The sequence below is a fragment of the Grus americana genome, chromosome 1 (genome assembly GCF_028858705.1).
Source record: "Grus americana isolate bGruAme1 chromosome 1, bGruAme1.mat, whole genome shotgun sequence".
In the NCBI taxonomy this organism is placed as follows: domain Eukaryota; kingdom Metazoa; phylum Chordata; class Aves; order Gruiformes; family Gruidae; genus Grus; species Grus americana.
The window spans coordinates 120,398,168-120,416,061 of NC_072852.1; the positions used below are offsets into that span (position 1 = coordinate 120,398,168).

A 17,894-nucleotide genomic window follows, 5' to 3' on the forward strand; every position below is an offset into this window, starting at 1 on the left:
AAAAGGTAAATAGACCTGTTAAGTCTCACATATTGTATACCAGTTTTCTTCAGGTACTTCTATGGGTTAGACGCTGGGGTTCTCACATGGGAGATATCACTACCAAAGTGCACATTCCCTTAAATCAGACTGCTGCCACTGCTTGCTCCCCGTGAGAAGTCCCTATGCCCATTACGTGACCTGAGAATGACTGTTAAGCTGATTTCTGCAGGACCTTTTGCACGACTGGACATTCTCATCCATTCTCACCACATGGCCCTTGTGCGATTCCCGCATATGACAACTCCGGGCACTTTGAGAGATCTGAATATTTCTTTCTGAAGAAGTTGCAACAAGCTTGGAGGGATCCAAAAAGATATTGCATGGGAGAGTGAAAGAAAGGCAGAAAGTGATATAATGAAATAAGTATCTGAAGGACATCAAGGCCGGAAGTTTTTTCTGACTCAAATTATTGGCAAGGTTCAGTCAGTAGGAAATTACGTCTTAGATACATGCATGAAAGCTGAACCCACACTTGCCATAATCCATGCCACAGACTGAAGCATAAACAGATTAGCAGGTTGTTTGATGACAGCATGCACCATGCTCCCAAGAACCCTTGAAGATTTCCCCTGATCTTTTTTTGCTTTTGTGCCTGCGTATTTTTCACTATCTAAACCAGCCCTTCCTGAACTGATCTGCAATGCAAATCCACTGATAACATTTTTATATATTAGAAAAAGCTAGATACTTCCCAGGAAAAATGAGGACAATCTATTCAAACAGTTGCAATGTGAAGTTACTTAGAAATAGCCCCTGTTTGGTTTGCTTGTTTTCTAAAAAGAAACAGGCTGGTACAATTATTTTACGTGGTTCACAATAGGTGAAGTGCTATCACTTTGGCATAAGGCAATGAGAAGTCTTCTAAATCAATGAGATATATAAGCTCTACAAGATCAGAAACAGTCCTTTTGAACACGACACTTTTTATTTTAATGATGCTGCACCCTTCCCTCTAAGGGGCTTCTTTTTCAATTAATTTCTGTCAGAGAAGTGTGAATAGCAGCAGGCTGTTTACATGAGAAGTGTGTCCCATGAGACTGATGAAAAGAAAATCATCACTTACTACTGATGGCTTTTACTGTAGCTGAGAAAACTATTACTATAAATTACATAATAAAAAAAAAAGGAGATAATGACTCACTCCTGGTTTTAAAATGCTTTGAGATCTAAATTGCTGTAGAAGAGATGCTGCCATTATTATTTTACCATCTTGCCACTTGAAGGGTTGTTTTTCAACAGAAATATGAAACTTACAGATGGGGTGGATAATATAACCTCTTTCTTTGTTTGCCAACACTTCTCATTATAAGCCTATTTTTGTTTGCTTGCAGTTTGACTTTTGTTTGGATAGTATTTTTCCAGGCCAGGTGTCTGCCTCAGGCTGAGTCATTTCAGCTGGAAAGTTTCAGCTACAACTGTTTGGCCATTTCCAAGAATAAGGAGAAAGGGTGGAAAAATAGGGATGCAGTATATATTGATCCTACCATAAAAGCAAAAAAAAAAAAAAAAAAAAGGCATTGTGAGAATCTGAGAAGTCCCACCTGACCCATGGTTAGCAGCATGGATTTTTTCAAGTTCAGCAGGTGATGGCACTAGCATCAGATATTCTTGCTGTCCCTATGAAAAGTCATCACAAGGGTGCCCAAATGTTGCAGTCTGAGCAAAAAACAAATAAATAAATAGACAAAACCCCCACAGTTATCACATCTCGTGAAAACATTTTCCAGTGACTAACAGCTAAGAGCTCCCAGGGTTCGAGCAGCACTGAACACATCCCAGCACCACCTTCAGTGGCTGAGGCAGTTCCAGCCATGTGGGGCAGGTGCAGGCTGGTGAGATGTCAGAAACAAAAGCAGACAGATTTGTCTCTCTAGTGCTTATACAGCTGCCCGCGCTGGGCCCAGGAAGCACGAGAAAAGTTATTTCAATGCAGAGAGAATGAAAGGGGATGTGGGGGCCAAGGGACCAGAGTGGGGAAACAGCCTGCGTTCCTGGGCATGCAGACAGCAGCAGCAAGCGATGGAGCAGAAGATCAAAGCAGTGTCCAGGATAACAAAAGGGAATTATAGAATTAGATTCAGAGGGGAAGTCAGAGGTTGGGAGCAGGCTTATGGTGGGATTGCAGAGGTCGTGGGGTTTGATAAAGTGGAGTTGGGAAACTGGCTGGGGATGTGAGACTGGGACAAGGAAGCAGTGGGGTGAGGTACAGCACAGAGAGTGAACGAAGACACACATCAAGGGGAGACAGAGTGAAACCCAGGGGAGATGGAGAAAGTGAAGACTGGCAGAAAGGGAGGATTAACCGGAAGCTGGGAGGAAGGTTGGGAGCTTAAGGGGGAATACTAGTTTTGAGTCATAACAGGACACTGAGGAAATAAGGACTGAGATAGGAAAGATGTAGAGGACCAACTGGTTTTGAAACCCAGAGCAGAAGATCCAGGACTTAGGCAAGGATGAGCTAGAGAAGACTGAAGAGGACAGGTCATACTTAGGAGGAAAGAGCACAAAACCCTACATCTTCTACAGAATATTCTTCTCCTTAGGATGTTTGACTTCAATAGTCCTCTGCCATTGGCAGATGTATATGAACCCCACTGGCAAACCACTAGAGCTGGGCCAAATGCAGAGTAAGAAACTAGTGCTGCTAAGAATAATTCTGTTGTTGGCAAGGACCTATGCAGTATCCTTAGCAAGGCCAATCTCGATGATTACTTCTGAGGATGTCAGTAGCTACTGTTTCCATTTTGCAGGAGGGGGAGGAAAAGGGGTTCAGTTTACTTTACAAGAAAGCTAAAAAGAAAATTGCATTTAACCCAAGCCAAAGAAAACATGTTGAAAGGGTATTATTACAGTTGCAAAAGCAAGTGGTCGACAGGTATGAAATACCAGAAATTAAGTATGTAAGTACAGTCGTAGCCTCTCCCCTGTTAGGTATACATTACGGATGGGTAGTTTTCATGGATTTTTGTCAGAACCCAGAACTGGCCAATTCATTTGTCTAAATATAAAAAAATAATGCCAAGATGGCTTGATTTCCAAAAAGCTCCGTTAGGACTCAGGCACTGTTCCAACAGAGCTATGTCTGCCAAGCAGAAACCTGCGTATTTTCCTGCCAGCTTATCCACTTAGCTCCCAGTAGCCAGCTTATGGGACTGCTAGCTTCCAAGATCCAGATTTTGGGACAGAGACAAGGGACCGGCAAGGGATGGGGGCGTAGGCATGTGACATGCCACATCTCTGTGGGACAGTTATTTGGCATCTACAGTCCTCTGTGGTAGGTGGCTATGAAGACAAGGGCACAAGTTATTCCTAAAAAACAGGACAACTGAATTCTTGTGGTATCTAATTGATTCTTCTGATCAGCAATGCAGAGACGTCGCTGGCCTAAGGTTGAATAGCACGTAAGTGCCCGGCTCCCAAGCTTTTGGCTTCCTGACAGCCTGCCAGGCGGGAGCCTGCACAGCGAGGCTCTATCGGCCCCACTCTTGGGTTATCTGGCAGTCAGGATCTCATTTCGAAGTTACTGTCCTCTTGTCTGAGATCCTACAGTGATTTTCAAAAAATGTCCTCAAGATTTTGCTTTCATTGGATGTTTGTAAATCTCAAAATACTGTACAGAATGGGCACCCCTCTTGTATTTGCTTACATGCTCATGCTTTTTCGTATCTTTATTTGGATGCTGCTTTTACCAAGTCCTCAGTCAAGACAGAACGAGGATGCTTCATATACTGGAGAGTTTGGAAAGTGGGCAGTAAGTGTGGCAGAGGACTACAGACAAGAAAGGCCAGTCGTATGCATAATGCAGATAAATGCTGCCCTGCAGAGCCAAATTCTGTGTTCACCTTTGCCACAGATCTCTCAGATAATGTTAATTGAATGACTCAAATCTGTCTTTCCCAGGGAGTTGCTAAGCTGGGTGACGTGACTGATCTGAAGAAGGAAAAAGAACTCTCAGAAGTAACTTCATTTCAATGGGATCAGAGGTTTGAACATATAAATGCAATATAACAGCAAGTGAACTGGAAAAATCAAGATGTAGTCTTCTGAAACTGAATATACAAAAATTTGTGGATACTTTTAAATTCAATCTGTGCCTCCGTTGCCATTTGTCAAAGTACTCCTCATCACCCAGGTGGGTTTTGAAAATGAACGCATTGTTTCTGAAACACTTTGATACCGCAGAGATTATAATCTCAGAAAAACTCACGAGGAAATTGGTAATTATGTCTTCAGAACAGAACATGGAGGAAACAAAATACCAAGTAACAGCTCATCATGTATCATCTATTCTGAATCACCCTTCAGATGACTGGTTTGAGGTCACCCAGGAAGCTTGTAGCAAAACTGAGAACAAACCAAAGGACCCATGATGTTGAAGATGTACAATAATTCTCCCTCTGTTTCTCTGAAGAAGAAATGAGTATACTGATGGTACGAGACGCTGAACTATAAATAAGGATATTTGGGCACTGATATTAATTCCTCTTACAATGTCGTATTTCAGAGTACTTTTAACCTCCAGAATGCAAGCTGGGCCATATTTTGTATTTCTTGGAATCAAATAGAAATGCCTGAAAAGTCACCACATTAACTTTGGAATCTATAAAATGAAAAGGCAGCACAAACATTAGTAATGTTTTAAAGCCACAGGCCACTTTTGACTCTCCACTAACATGTTAGGTAAAATCACTCTGTAGTTATGGAAGAAAACAATACATAGCCATCTAAAAAACCACTGTGGCAATGCTGACCTCCAGCTACAACAGCAGAACCTTGAGAATTGTTCAAGTCTGACATACAAAGCTCACCTTTGACATTTTGGGCTTAGCATATGAGGACAGGCTATTAACCTTTAATTTTTAAATAACAGTGTCTTGTCAAGGCCAGGGCATGATGAAGTAACCAGGGCACTTTGCAGGCAAATTTGGCAACTCCAGATCCATAGGTATGAGCCATGCTGACACGTTTGCTTTGCATGTTGCATGGATTGCTTTTCATGCTGCGACTTGCAGTGCTCCAATGCATCTGCCTTACGGAGCATATGTAGGATCAGGCTGTATCACAGGTGCAGCGGCACCTCAGCCCATCAGCACTCTTCAAACATGACACATTTATGCAAGTTATTCAGAGTATATTCAGTCACTGTTTGGGATTTCTGACCAGCCAATGGCCCTAGCAGCTGAATATCCAGAAATAAGGTAGAATACCTTCAAGGAAGTCAAATAATTGACAAAAGTTACAGTTAAATCAAAATTGATCGAGCTGGCAATCTGCTTTCTTGGGGAGGAATTGTCAAGTTTGAAATTGTAACCCAATGGAAGAAAAAACAGTACTGCACCTGAGATACCAGCTAGCGTTCTCAGTGACTGGTAATGTTTTGATCTAAATGCTGAGCTGTAAGGATAGAACACTGGATTTTTTTTTTTTTTTTGGCTAAATTCATTTTGATAGTCATTTGAAGAACAGTATCATCTAAGAGGCAGCATTGCCCATCAGATTTACCATGGTGAACTGTTAGTGCAGCTGCAACAAAATTACTAGTTTAGCATTCAGTTTCTAAACCGCATCAGTAGATCTGTGATATTATTGTAATGTCAAGCAAGGTACCACCTACATGAAAAGAAATGGTGACATTAGTTTTTTATGCCCCAGCATGTGAGCAGCGCTCCTGATGGTCTCAGTTGTGTGAGATGTCATGTCTTTCAGAGTCCAAGTGGCTAGGGGCTTAAAGCTAATCCCCTCAGCTCTTGAAATAATTAGCAATTACATCACTCCAGACTGAAAACAAGAAAGGGCTAAAAAAAACACAACAGAAAGAAGTTAAAAGATCAGATGTCTGTAATAAAGTCATTTTACCTTACTGTTCTCTGTATCTTATCTGAGAATGGATACAGGAATCAACTTTCCTTCCTCTCCTCTCCCCCCCCAAGAAAGCCCAAGAAAAGTTTCTAAGAACTTCAGGAACAGTGAAATTACACCTCAGTTCTTCCTACAGGTTCACATGAAGTGCACTATTTAGTGGCTCCATTGCTCAAAACTAGGTGCTACTGCAATCAGGTTTTCTGTCTTTTGTGTCCTTGTGAATAGGTCTGAACATTGCCAGTATTAGAATAGTCAGAGCACAATGCTAAAAAATTCCTATTCTCATCTATTGCTGAAGTGTTTCGGGGCCATCTGAACATCCTTGTTTGGGACTATTTGAATAGATTTTAAGCATCATAGTAGAATTTCAAGTCACATTTATTTACAGTGCTACCTTTCTAAGCACCAAGAACACTCAGAGAAGCACACTTAAGAGGAAGGCAAGGTTAATGCTTTTAGTTCCTGTCTCTGCTTATTGGCAGAAATACACACATTAAAGTTCTCATCTTATTTTTTAAAAGCTGGAAAGTCAGTGCCTAATGAAAATGTGAACTTTATCATCCAGCAGAGAAACAGTCACAAGTGAAATTTAGGTGACAAACCATTAATCTACTGACTTAGTTGTCATAGTGACAACTGCTCATGGAAAGCTTGCTTCTGCGAGGCTTCCACTTGGAAAGCAGTACTTTGCTAGTTGAATGAAGGAGGGTAAAAGTCAAGAGAGAACAAGACACAGTGACTGATTAGCACCTATGTCATCATTAAAAATAAACACAAATCTGGATTAATCTTCTTAAGTGCTCATTATCTAACTGCCAGGACAATCCTATGTGTGCAAATCTGCGTTTCTATAGACGACACGACCATTAGCTTGGCTCTAGTTTTCCGAATTAACCTCACCTTTTACTGTCACGTGCACACTCTGGCTGGTGGACAGCTGGGGTTGAACAAGGACATTGCACGTGTATTCACCCTCGTCTACTTCCTTCTGCACGTCTGAAAGCTTCAGTGTCCCGTTGTTCTCAAACGCCACTTGGCGATGGTTAAAAGGTAGCAGGTTAGAGTTCTTGTACCACTTGATGGAGTAATACGGGTAGCCGATCACACGGCAGTGTATGTAGGTGTCCCGTCCAGCTATTGCTGTGATGTTCTTCATTGGTCGAATGCTTGCTGGCCCTAGAAAGGTAAAAAGAAACTCTTGAAAACAATTTAAAGGCACATTTGCTTGAGGAAACATACGTATAATTTTTCTGAATATACAAATGTTAACGACATTTACAGATGCGGCTTGCACAACACTTCTTAGCATTTGACAGTTTTTCCTTTTAAGAGCTACTTAAGCAGTTTCCCTAATCTTTATATGCTCTAGTTTTTCCTCACCCTGCAGCATACATACTAATTATGTGGGGGGTATATGTTTGCATTATCCAACACTTGCCTGATAAAATCTTTGCTGCATTACAAATTAAAAGGCTGAGGATGATTTAATTAATGTGAAATACTAAAACTGATACAAAGCTAGAATCCTGTTACACCTGAGAACACTGACAAAGTTAGCTTTTATTTTTGACGTATATGCAGTATAATACCATGAGGATGGGTATTATGCCATGTAGAGCTAGAAATGCAAGCTAAAGTACTGTATACATGAATAATTACAATGAATGTTGGACAAGTAAAGGAGGAAAGGAAAAGGAAAAAATCCCATGCACAGCAGGACTAAAGTAAAGAAACTGTGAACTAGTAGAGATGAGTATAGGAAAAATAGACTATAGAACACAAGCCAAAGGGTTCTTCCAACATTTAACCATACCATACACTTTCTAGATGGGGCTGGAGAGGCAGGGTGGGAAAAGAGAGCGGGGAAGAAAAAGAGGGGAAAAACAGTAAGTTGGTTTTGGCATTCCAAGACTCATTTCATCACATGCAACAATCTTCTTCTCCACTACAATGAGTTATGTGTGTTTTTTTGAGGAGCTGATTTGACAAGCACCTCTTACGTTTATTCGAGCCTGGTACAGGACGACTCCAGCAGAGTTGTTGGCAGTACAGCGATAAACTCCACCATCTCGGACCTGAGTGTTAGAGATATTCAGGTAACTGACCACATTGCCTTCGGAGGTGATAATCTGGCTGATACGATGACTGCCGTCCTTCACAATGGGATCTTCGTCCAGTGTCCAAGTGATCGTAGGCAGAGGAGTCCCCTTCACATTGCACATAAGAGAGACTGGCTCTCCCGGACTCACCACTTTCTCACTGAAGGCAGAAATGATTTTGGGAGTTCCATCTGCCAAGGGAAAGAAAAGCGGGAGGATAGTACTTGCATGCTGTAAAGCTGTTCCCTCTATCCTGAAGTCTATCATGTGAGCTAAGATCTTTTTCAGAAGAGATGTAAACAATTGTGTACCAGGATGTAACTCTAATTATTGAGAGAGAGAAACAAATTTTGGTAGTAGAGTACTTAAATGATCCTGTACTTACTGCAGGTTTCTCTTCATCTTCTAAGAAACCTGACCCCTGCTGAACGAAAAGCACTTGAATAGATGGACCAGGGCTCTGCACAACTGTATGAACTGCCAGGTTCTTGTAGAAAAATGTTAGCGCCATACACAATTAATTGCAAAAGACATACAGCAAAGCCTCAAAACATTTGGAATTTTTCTTCTCCTTGGAAAGCTAAGGATGTATCCTGCTGGCAAGAGCCAGGCATAACTTGCATAAGCTAATTTCACACAGCTGTGCCAATGCAGTTTAGTCCTGACCCACAATACCTCATTTAGAAAAGTATTGAATTAAGCTTTTCTGAATGCAGATTGCCAGTAATAACAGTGATGCCAATTTCTTTCTGCAGCCATTTTGTGCTACAGATGAATATTCTTCTGAAATGAGAGCGCTCAAATGCTTTCTCTTGTCATCTGTGTCACAATTTGCTTAGCCTCTACCAGACAAGTGAATAAAGAGAATGGATGGAGACACAAAGTTTGACATTGTAAGTAGGAAACAGCATTAAATAACCACCTATCCAGTGAGTTCAGAGGGGTAACATTTAGGAGTGCCGACACACTACTATTAGTTAGGAAGTTCTTTCTGAGATCGTGCAACGCATGTTTACTCTCCTTTGAAAATCATACTTTCAAAGCTTTACCTAGAAGGAATTTCAGTGTAATTGGGAGCAAAAGGCCACACACCAAGAGCAGTATGCAGAACACAGGAAGCAATCCAGTCCAAAGTTTGGACAACAGTGCTGTAGGCTACTGGTTTAAAAGAGCCAAGTGGCAAGTAAACTAACTTCAGTGTTCCTACAGCAGTAGTGCCTGCAAGCAACAGAAGGAAAAGGTGCCTCATCACCTAGAGAGGGGCCAAAGACACTTGAAAACTCACCTTGAACACGAAGCCCATTAAGGACAACTCCTTTCAGTGTCACACAGGACAGAGGGTGTCAGGACAGGACTGACAAGTCTCATGATCTGTGTGATGCACTAATACTGTCTCTTCATGTACATTCTGCTATGCATTACCCATATGTTTGGGAGGCTTGAACCATGATGACTCCCCTGGAAACTGCAATTCTTAGATTGCAATTTCAGTGCAACCTCATCCAGGAAATTGAGAGAACTGGTATGACGTGTGCAAGACTCCCCACGAAACATGCTGAATCATAGCAGAATTAAAAACAGGGCTACAAAATTCTCTTGCTTGCCCCATAGTCAAAAACACAAGGCATTGCCACGCTCAGGCTGCTGAAAGACCTCAGATTCCCTGCAGGAGCATTTGATTTGATTTGATTTCATAATTTTCTCCTCCTCCCTCCTGTCCCTTTCATTTCTGTCCCATTGGTTGTGCGACAGAGTTCTAATTTATTTATTTTCATCTCTGACTCTCTTCCTTTCCTTTGCTGTGTATTAGATACTGTCATCCCTCAGAAAACAAAACAGCAGCAACAAAAAAGCGCTTTTTTTATCCTGAAAGAAAGTTGACACAGGACCAATAAATCTGTGAGTGTGCACAGTATGTACCTCTGCCACCCCTCCTCCTCTTTTTTTTAATTCAAGTGACAGGCTTTTTTTTGGAGATGAAAGCAGACATTATTTTCCCAGTGAGACCCGAGTGTCTTTGAAATCTTTCCTGCTGTTGCTCTCTGATAACCTGCACTCTCTTGACATCATGATAGATTATCAATATGCTCTTTAGGCTTTCTTAGTCATGGGAGATGGTTGCCGAGGTAACTCAGTCCAGGCAGGTAATCTCTTCTTTTTCTATAAAGGCTCTAAAAATAGTGTCCATGCCATGACTGCACTACAGCCTCATTAGTGAACTGGCTCTGTACAAACTGATTACTTTTCTCACTTGACTATCATGTGGAACATTGTGTCAATTAGTTCAGATGATGTCCAAGCCTTTGGCCAATACACCCAACCAGAAAAGCCATGCCGAGAAGGAGATGTTTGGAGTTGAATAGAGACCTCTTCTCTGATGTCCTACTGAAAGCTAATGTCTAAAATCAACCCCACCACCACCCACCCCACCCAAAAAACCCCCAAAACCCCCAAAAACAACCAGACTGGAAGGACTGCTCAGGAGGGATTTTTGTTTTCAAATAATTTTTTTTTCATTCCATTAGTTTTTGCTCAGAGCAGGGCATAATAAACCCCACTGGCAGTTCATGAGTACCCTCGTCTCCTGTCTAGGGTCCACTATCCCTCACTTTACAGCAATAACACCAGAGATGACATATATACTATGGAGAGCAGAATTGCTAAACAGGAAGTGACTGACCTTCTAGTACCACCTGAACATAGTCTTGAGCAGACATCTTGTCCTTGCGCACAAAGCACTGGTAAGCTCCACCATCACTCTTGGCCATGCCATCCATAATAAGGTTCTCCCGGTTGACGCCAGTGATCCGGACATTGTTACCAGGGTTGATGATTTCACCATTACGATACCAGGAGAGGTCCTGGTCCTCAGTTCCCGTCACACTGCAGGACAAGGACACTTGACTACCAACACTGCTTTTTACTTTCCGTGGGCTAATCGTGGCTTTTAGTTGTTCTGAAGATTTAAACAAAAATAAGGGAGAGGGAAAGGGAAATAAAGAACATTAAGTATGCACGTGTATTTATGTGCAAGTGGCAAATTAATTCCCTATTAAGGAGAACAACAAAAATCACAGCCCTTCTGAAAAAAACACAAACAAACAACAGATGACTGTGTTTGCTCTAAACAAGCATTTTGGTCACCAACATCCATGACACAAAACATAGATCTATAGGGATAACTTATTTAACATGTGATATAATCCTCTAGACCATGCCTAAATGAACAGTAGGAGCAGATGTACCGAGTAACACCGTTGGTACTGAGGGTCTAACAATGGCACTACATATGTTTTGGGAGGGTAGGACATTACTTCAGATTAGTGCAGTGTGGACATTTGAACTGATGAATTAGGTGCATTCCTGAAGCTTATCTTCTGGTTTAATTTCCTGCAAAAGGAACCCAGTTCACATACTTCAAAACCACTCCCTGATGTGAACAAGTTTGTTAAATTCCAATAACCAGAGATTAGCTTTTAAGAGTGGAAGATCCACACTAAAATGTTAATACAGGTGCACCCATAGGCATCTGTAGGATCTGCCCACATGTAAGTGTTTCTGTGTGTGAGCTAACTAAATTTTCTGCTTCAACATGGAAAGACTACAGTATTTTCAAATCAGCCTTAACAAACAGTAGGACATAGGTAATGCAAGTTTTATACTGTAAAAATAAAAAAAAAAAAAGGATGAGCAGTGTTGAAAAAAACCCTTATAAACTTAAATGCAAGGATAACAATCTTTATCCTGCCTTCTAACAGTTGCCAGCATTACTAAATGCAAATCTTATCTCATGCTTTGTATGTTTTGATTTGACTTCCCAATAAAGACAAGGGACTACTATCAACAGCGATACCATCTCATCTCTGATATTAATACATACCAACCTATTTATTTTTTACCAGCTTGCATACATGCATATGCACACATGTATACAAGTTTATACACAAAAATTTCCTCAGCTAACTCATTCACTTTACAGAACATTTTATAACATACAGGATGGAATAAGTCTTTAGCAGCCTGTTGGGAACAGAGGCCTGGAAAAAACCACACAGGTCAGTGGCCTCAGACATTCTGGATCACAGACATGTACGTAACAGACCTTTCCTCTACAACGGTCCAGAGCAACAGTTAATTTGTGCTCATATGCATGTTACAAGTCACTGGACATCTCCACGTTTCCTATCCAAAAGACCGCAAAAGCTCAAAACTGTCAATGACCCATAAAACAAAACAGACACACTCAAGTGCACCACCAACGTCTCAGAGCCGTGATGATACAAGAAAGTGAACCACATCCTCCCTGGCAGAGGAGGGTAAAACCCCTTTGCCTAGCTGTTGCCTCCTGCCAACCCGATCCACAAGATACCTACTGGCTGTTTGGTCACTGAGTCCGTAAATAAAATTATCACCAGGCACTGGGGATACTTTTGGTATCACAGTGATACCACTACCTTATGCCTCTGGAAGTTTTGACTTTGTACCATACAATGCAGACTGAATTTAACTAATTTTTATGACTACATTTAGAAGCAAAGCTCCTCTGTTATAATGTACAAATTACTGATCTTTGATCTGGGTTTTATTTTGCCCAAGTACATTTTGTGTAATTATTTGTGAAGACATTTTTATGGCCTGAACTGTTCACAAACTTCTCCCTTTTCAGTTTGCTAGTCATGCTGCATAGGTGGAAACGTTAGTTCACAAAGTGTTATTTCTATTCCAGGAAATAATTTTTTTTTAACAATAGAAGAATAACACTTTTCCAGTGCAGTGCTTCTGAGTAATAATTATCTTTGTAGAATTTGTGAAACATTCAGAATATTCACACATGAATACTCAACTGAGGGGAGGTATGAGTATTCAATATTACCGAACAGCATGAGTCATGGCAATGAGAGTTTGGCAGCTTTATTCATGAGAACATTTGCAATTTCTTTCTAAGTATCCAATTCAAGCTTCTAAATTACATATCCTCCATGTGATAAATTATATAGCTACATTATAAATTGCATCTATTTGTACTTCTGATCGCTCAATTGTCCAACGAACTCATCTCCACAGAGCCTACCTTCTGTTGTTCCACAACTTTGAGAAGTTTAAGCATTGCTAAGGTAAAGTAACAAAACAGAAGGTACAGCAAGATACGGCAACATCTTCCCTGATGCTCACACCCAGGCAAGAAGTGGCCCGAGAGCTCAACTCAGCCCAGGACTTACGTTTTACATAGAGCCGCCCTATCATCTCGGCAGTCCCATAGTTGTTCCACACCTCGCAGACGTAGTTGCCTGAGTCCGAGGGACGCGTGTTCTCAATCAGCAGACCTGTAACTGTCTGCCGAAACCTGCTGTCAGGCTCCCAGGGAACGTTGTCCTTCAGCCAACGGTACTTTGGTGCGGGGTGCCCTGATGCTTTGCAAGGCAGCTCCACTCGCTGTCCTGCCATGGCTTTGCGGTGGTCAAACCCATCTAGAATAGATGGAGCTGAATTTGCTGGATCTGAAAGAACAAACAGCAGTTTTCAATGGGAGCATTAAAATTCTTTCATTCACTGAGCAATATGCCAATATTTTTTTTCCTGCATTTTTGACTCACTAGTCCAGTGTTTTATGTACTACAGTTTGCTACTGTCATCCAGCCATCAGTCTGTAATATCTCAGTAGTGGTGGCTGGGATCCAGCAGCATGTGCTACCGAAGCACCTCATGACTACTTGGAAATCGTTTCACTGGATTGTTTCCAGGTGGCAACCATTTCTCTGGTCATCCTTCATGTCCCCTATCAGGAGAACGGAGAGCCAGAAATGTGTTGCCTTAACAATTATTACTGTTATCCCTGCACTACTTGACTAGAATGAAGCCAACACATTCTCCATGCTTCTCGGTGGTCTGAAGGCTTTGAATTAAAGGAGCAATTTATTCCTTTGTCAGGAGAGAAATGGGCAAAGACACAGGAATTTCTATCTGCAGTCTAACTGACCAACGAGCCTTTTCTTCTTCTCTGGAAAAAGAACTTAACGTGACAAGACCAGCATACAACTTAATACTCCAACTTCCTGTGCTCAAATTACTGAGGAAAACAGCTCTCAGAGCAACACGCTAACGCACCTGGCATATATTTATGTATCCTCACAGAAATCTGGCAGAGTGCCTTCAACAGAGGTGCACGTACCCCATCAGAAATAGCACTCTATTTGTGATAGTACTCTGTTTTGCCACTCCCATGGCTTTTTAAGTTTGAAAACTTTTGGAGGAAGAGGCTAATGTAATTTACAGTTTTGTGCAGCACAATGGAAGCCCATCCTGGAGCTACTGCAATGTAAATACTGAACAATAAATCAACAAATATTCATCTAAGTATTTTCTCATCACATGCACCTGCTTTGCTAAGGCTTTTGTCTCACACAGAAACTCCACATGCTGATCAAATCCTTTTACTCCTATCTGACACGTCAATCTCTTTTTGGGTATATCTACATCATAGTTGTCTGGGTGTAGGTGTGATTGCAACCATATTGACATTTTTCAAGTGGCCTTTGACTTAGCTAGCTCAGGTACTGCTCACAGGGCAGCTGTGGCAGGTTCCTGTTAGGAGCTGGAGAGATTAAAGGCGCAGTTCATGCTGAATTCAAGCCACTCAAGCAGTGGTGTAATCAGTACTTAAACTAGTTAGTTTGAAGATATATCTAAGCTAGTTTTATGAACTGCAGCCACATGTAGGAGGGTACACTTGAGAGCAAATAGCTAGAGGCACTATGCAAGTTATACTAACAATCCAGAAACTAAAACTGTGATGGTAAACAAATAGGCTAAGTAAATTTTATGTGAATATCCAGATAAAACCCTAAACATGAAGTTCAATGAAAGATGACCACAGAGGTTTTTCTGCTCTCCAGGTGCCAGAAAAAGTTGAGCTACTGAAGGCAACGCCACATTCAGTTTACAGCAACTTACTGTCTGTCTCATTAGAAACGTGTCAGCCAGTAGTTAAACAAATGATTTTGCATCCATCAGTATCCTCAAGGTCCGTATTTGGCATCGAGATGGGTTATATTTTTGAGCTTGCCATGCTGTTTATGTCTGGATTAGTGAAAGCACAATCTGCCAGGATGCTATTGGGAAGGCCAATGTCAATTTGACTAATTGATTAGCCAGCTCCTTTCTTGCCTTTTGGGTCATCAGGCATCTCTGTTTTCAGCGCACAGATTCTTTTGTGCAGCCTGAGGAATTAACTCAGTAAAAATGTAAGTATGCGAGAAGTTACAGCTCTGGCTTTTAGGAAGGTTACATCTACATGAAATCAATTTCTTCAATTGAAAGTAATAATTAAATAATAAAAAAGTAGAACTGACTTTTAAAGATATTGTCATGCATTCCTACTTTTAAAGATATTGTCATGCATTCCTACTCGAAACTCATAGTAGCTTTGTATCTTCTCCATATGCTTTTAACTTCAAGAGACTATGAAGGATATATGTGGTCCCACTTGCAATCCTTTAAGTACAAAAATACAAAGTACCTCATGGACTTCGAAACAGGATGGTGCCCACCAGGGGAGGAATTCAAGTAACTATAAGGAAAAGCTGTGGCTAGTAAATATCATGCTCCGACAGCCTCCTAGTTTGCTGCAGAGAACCACACATACTCTAATGCTGGGCCCATGCAAAGCGCAAGACCACCTCAGAGAACAAGCCGATGGCAACAGCAACGCAGTCACTGCCCTCCTGCCCCCATGCCTAGGCAGAAGCCCGGGAAGCCAGGCAGGCTGCCCCCAGGAGCTGGGGGTGATGGCAGAAGATGCCATGGGAGGCACAGCCCCCTTCTGCAGCCACCATTTCTCACCCTTCAAGAACAGCACACCGGTCCCTGGGTCCTCTATCCCAGGTTCACTTCCATTTACGTTTTCCCTTCTCAAGCTGAGAACATCCCAGCCTGGAGTCCCATCCATGGAACAACTAAGCTGGGATTTGCCTATGTACTTGAGAAGCCTTGAGCTAGTTCTTATAGAGGAGGTATTGAAAATATATTCAGGAATACACAAAATATTATTTCAGTGACCTGCTTTCTTGCACTCTGTACTTATATATTTGAAGGGACAGTAAAAGCATCTCTTTGGGATGTCCCTGGAACAGAGCTCCTACACTGCATATATTCCAGTTCAGAAAGGAAAAAAAAAAAGCACAAAAGAAATCCCAGGGTTCATTTGCAATCACCTGCAATGAAGCAAACAGCAAAGTAATATAAATCAATTCCAGTATGTGGTATGGACTCTTTTGAATGATTATTTTACTATACTTTAACAGTCAGCTGCAAATCTCTAGCAAGAACAATGTCAGGAAAACTGAGGCAAAATGCTGTTCTAAAATATTCTACTTTGGATCTTCTTTGAAGGACAGAGCAAGAAACTCATTATGCTTTCAAAATCATAAGGATTTTTTTGAGGGTAGGGGTTAAAAAACAGTAAAGATTTTGGAAGCTGGGATTTATGGCTGGACAAAATTATTTTTTGAAAAACACACTATAATGGGCATTAGAGGAATATTCTGTAGCATGTTAATGGCCTTGGTTTTCATTTTATTTAGAACGGCCGCATGATTTCAAGGAGATGTTCTTACTCCAAATGATACTTGGCACTTTGCTTTGTTCATGGGCAAACTAATTATTCACATGTGTATTTGCTATTACATGCAGGTTACCCTTCTCTTTCAAACAATAATGAAACTTAACTTGTATTAAGAATGTGGCCAAGAAACTATGATCAATATCCACCACAAACTATTTCATCTGCAGATAAGCAAAGAATATTTATGGATGTAAAAGGCAAAAATGCAGGTCTCATGCAAGCAGACCTTTCACAACTATGTTCATGGATTTTCTGATCTCATTTCTTCAAAGATTCATTATTTAAAAATATAAATTCCAGTAAAGAAAAAAGAAAATCTATTAGAGAAATATTAAGAGACAAATTCTACTTGTTCAGTAGACTAACAAGACTGGAAATCAGAGCCCACTATAGTTCTAATAGAGAATAATTAACCCCATTGAATTAAAAAAGCCAGCTATTGCGCACAGGTAAAAATTCCTATTTTGATTTGGTCTGTGAAGGAAAATAAAAATGGAACTCCGGACAGAGCGCATCTTTTAGGCTACTTGTCCTGAATTACAAACAAGACAGAGCTTTGATTTTTCCCCTTTTGTTCAGTGAAATAACTAGAAATTTTCCCGTGGTAACCAAGATACAAGCCTGATTTTATTTATGTTACCACTGGCTCAGCCTTAGCATGATTTCATACGGAAACAGACCATATTATGGAGCCAGCTAGAAGGATAGGACCCTGCCTATCCTTATAAGACCAAATCAGGCAGATTATTGTGCAGGAAACTACTTCTTCATCTGGCTGGGAAAAGCAGAGGCAAGAGTTTTACCCACGGAGGACACGTATCAAAGAAGAAAACTCCTGGATCTGACTGGTAAGTGATGCTAACCTGAAAAATCACACTATTTTTTTATCATTAGTATATTAAGTACTGACTTGTGTGTTCAGAGGGCTCCAGAATCTTTTGGCAATGACCATTTTGAAGGAGGGCAGGAAGTATGTTGTTAATGCAAAATCTTGTGCCCACTTCTGTCCCCCTTAGGGCTCTCAAACAAAGGGTGGAGAGCTGAGACCTAATCACTAGGTATTTTTGTTCTGACAAAAAGACCAAAAGACAAGAGGACAAGGTCAAAAGGAGAATGACCCCACTGACTGTTAGACTGTGAAGGTTACCACATCCTGACTGATCTTTAGGGTTAGGATCTCTAGGGCAACTTATTAGCAGTGAAAAGGAGAAAAATCTCTGTGGGGCTTTCAGTGGGATGGTGGGCATGTCTTCTGGAAGGCAAGGATACAG

The 17,894-nt window shown here is 41.1% G+C and overlaps 1 protein-coding gene across 3 annotated transcripts in view; it reads right to left on the reverse strand.

Annotated features, from left to right (window-relative positions):
* Nucleotides 1–17,894, reverse strand: part of DSCAM (DS cell adhesion molecule) — a 476,818-nt gene that overhangs the window by 171,545 nt on the left and 287,379 nt on the right. For 2 of the 3 annotated variants that reach the window (XM_054820229.1, XM_054820238.1), the window contains exons 5-8: nucleotides 13,223–13,501; nucleotides 10,684–10,959; nucleotides 7,898–8,194; nucleotides 6,805–7,080 (exon numbers count right to left, since the gene is read on the reverse strand). In XM_054820229.1, coding sequence (XP_054676204.1) covers nucleotides 6,805–7,080; nucleotides 7,898–8,194; nucleotides 10,684–10,959; nucleotides 13,223–13,501 — 1,128 coding nt within the window. Of the gene's footprint in view, nucleotides 1–6,804; nucleotides 7,081–7,897; nucleotides 8,195–10,683; nucleotides 10,960–13,222; nucleotides 13,502–17,894 lie in introns of those variants that run through there. The other variant, XM_054820247.1, reaches the window with a different exon arrangement.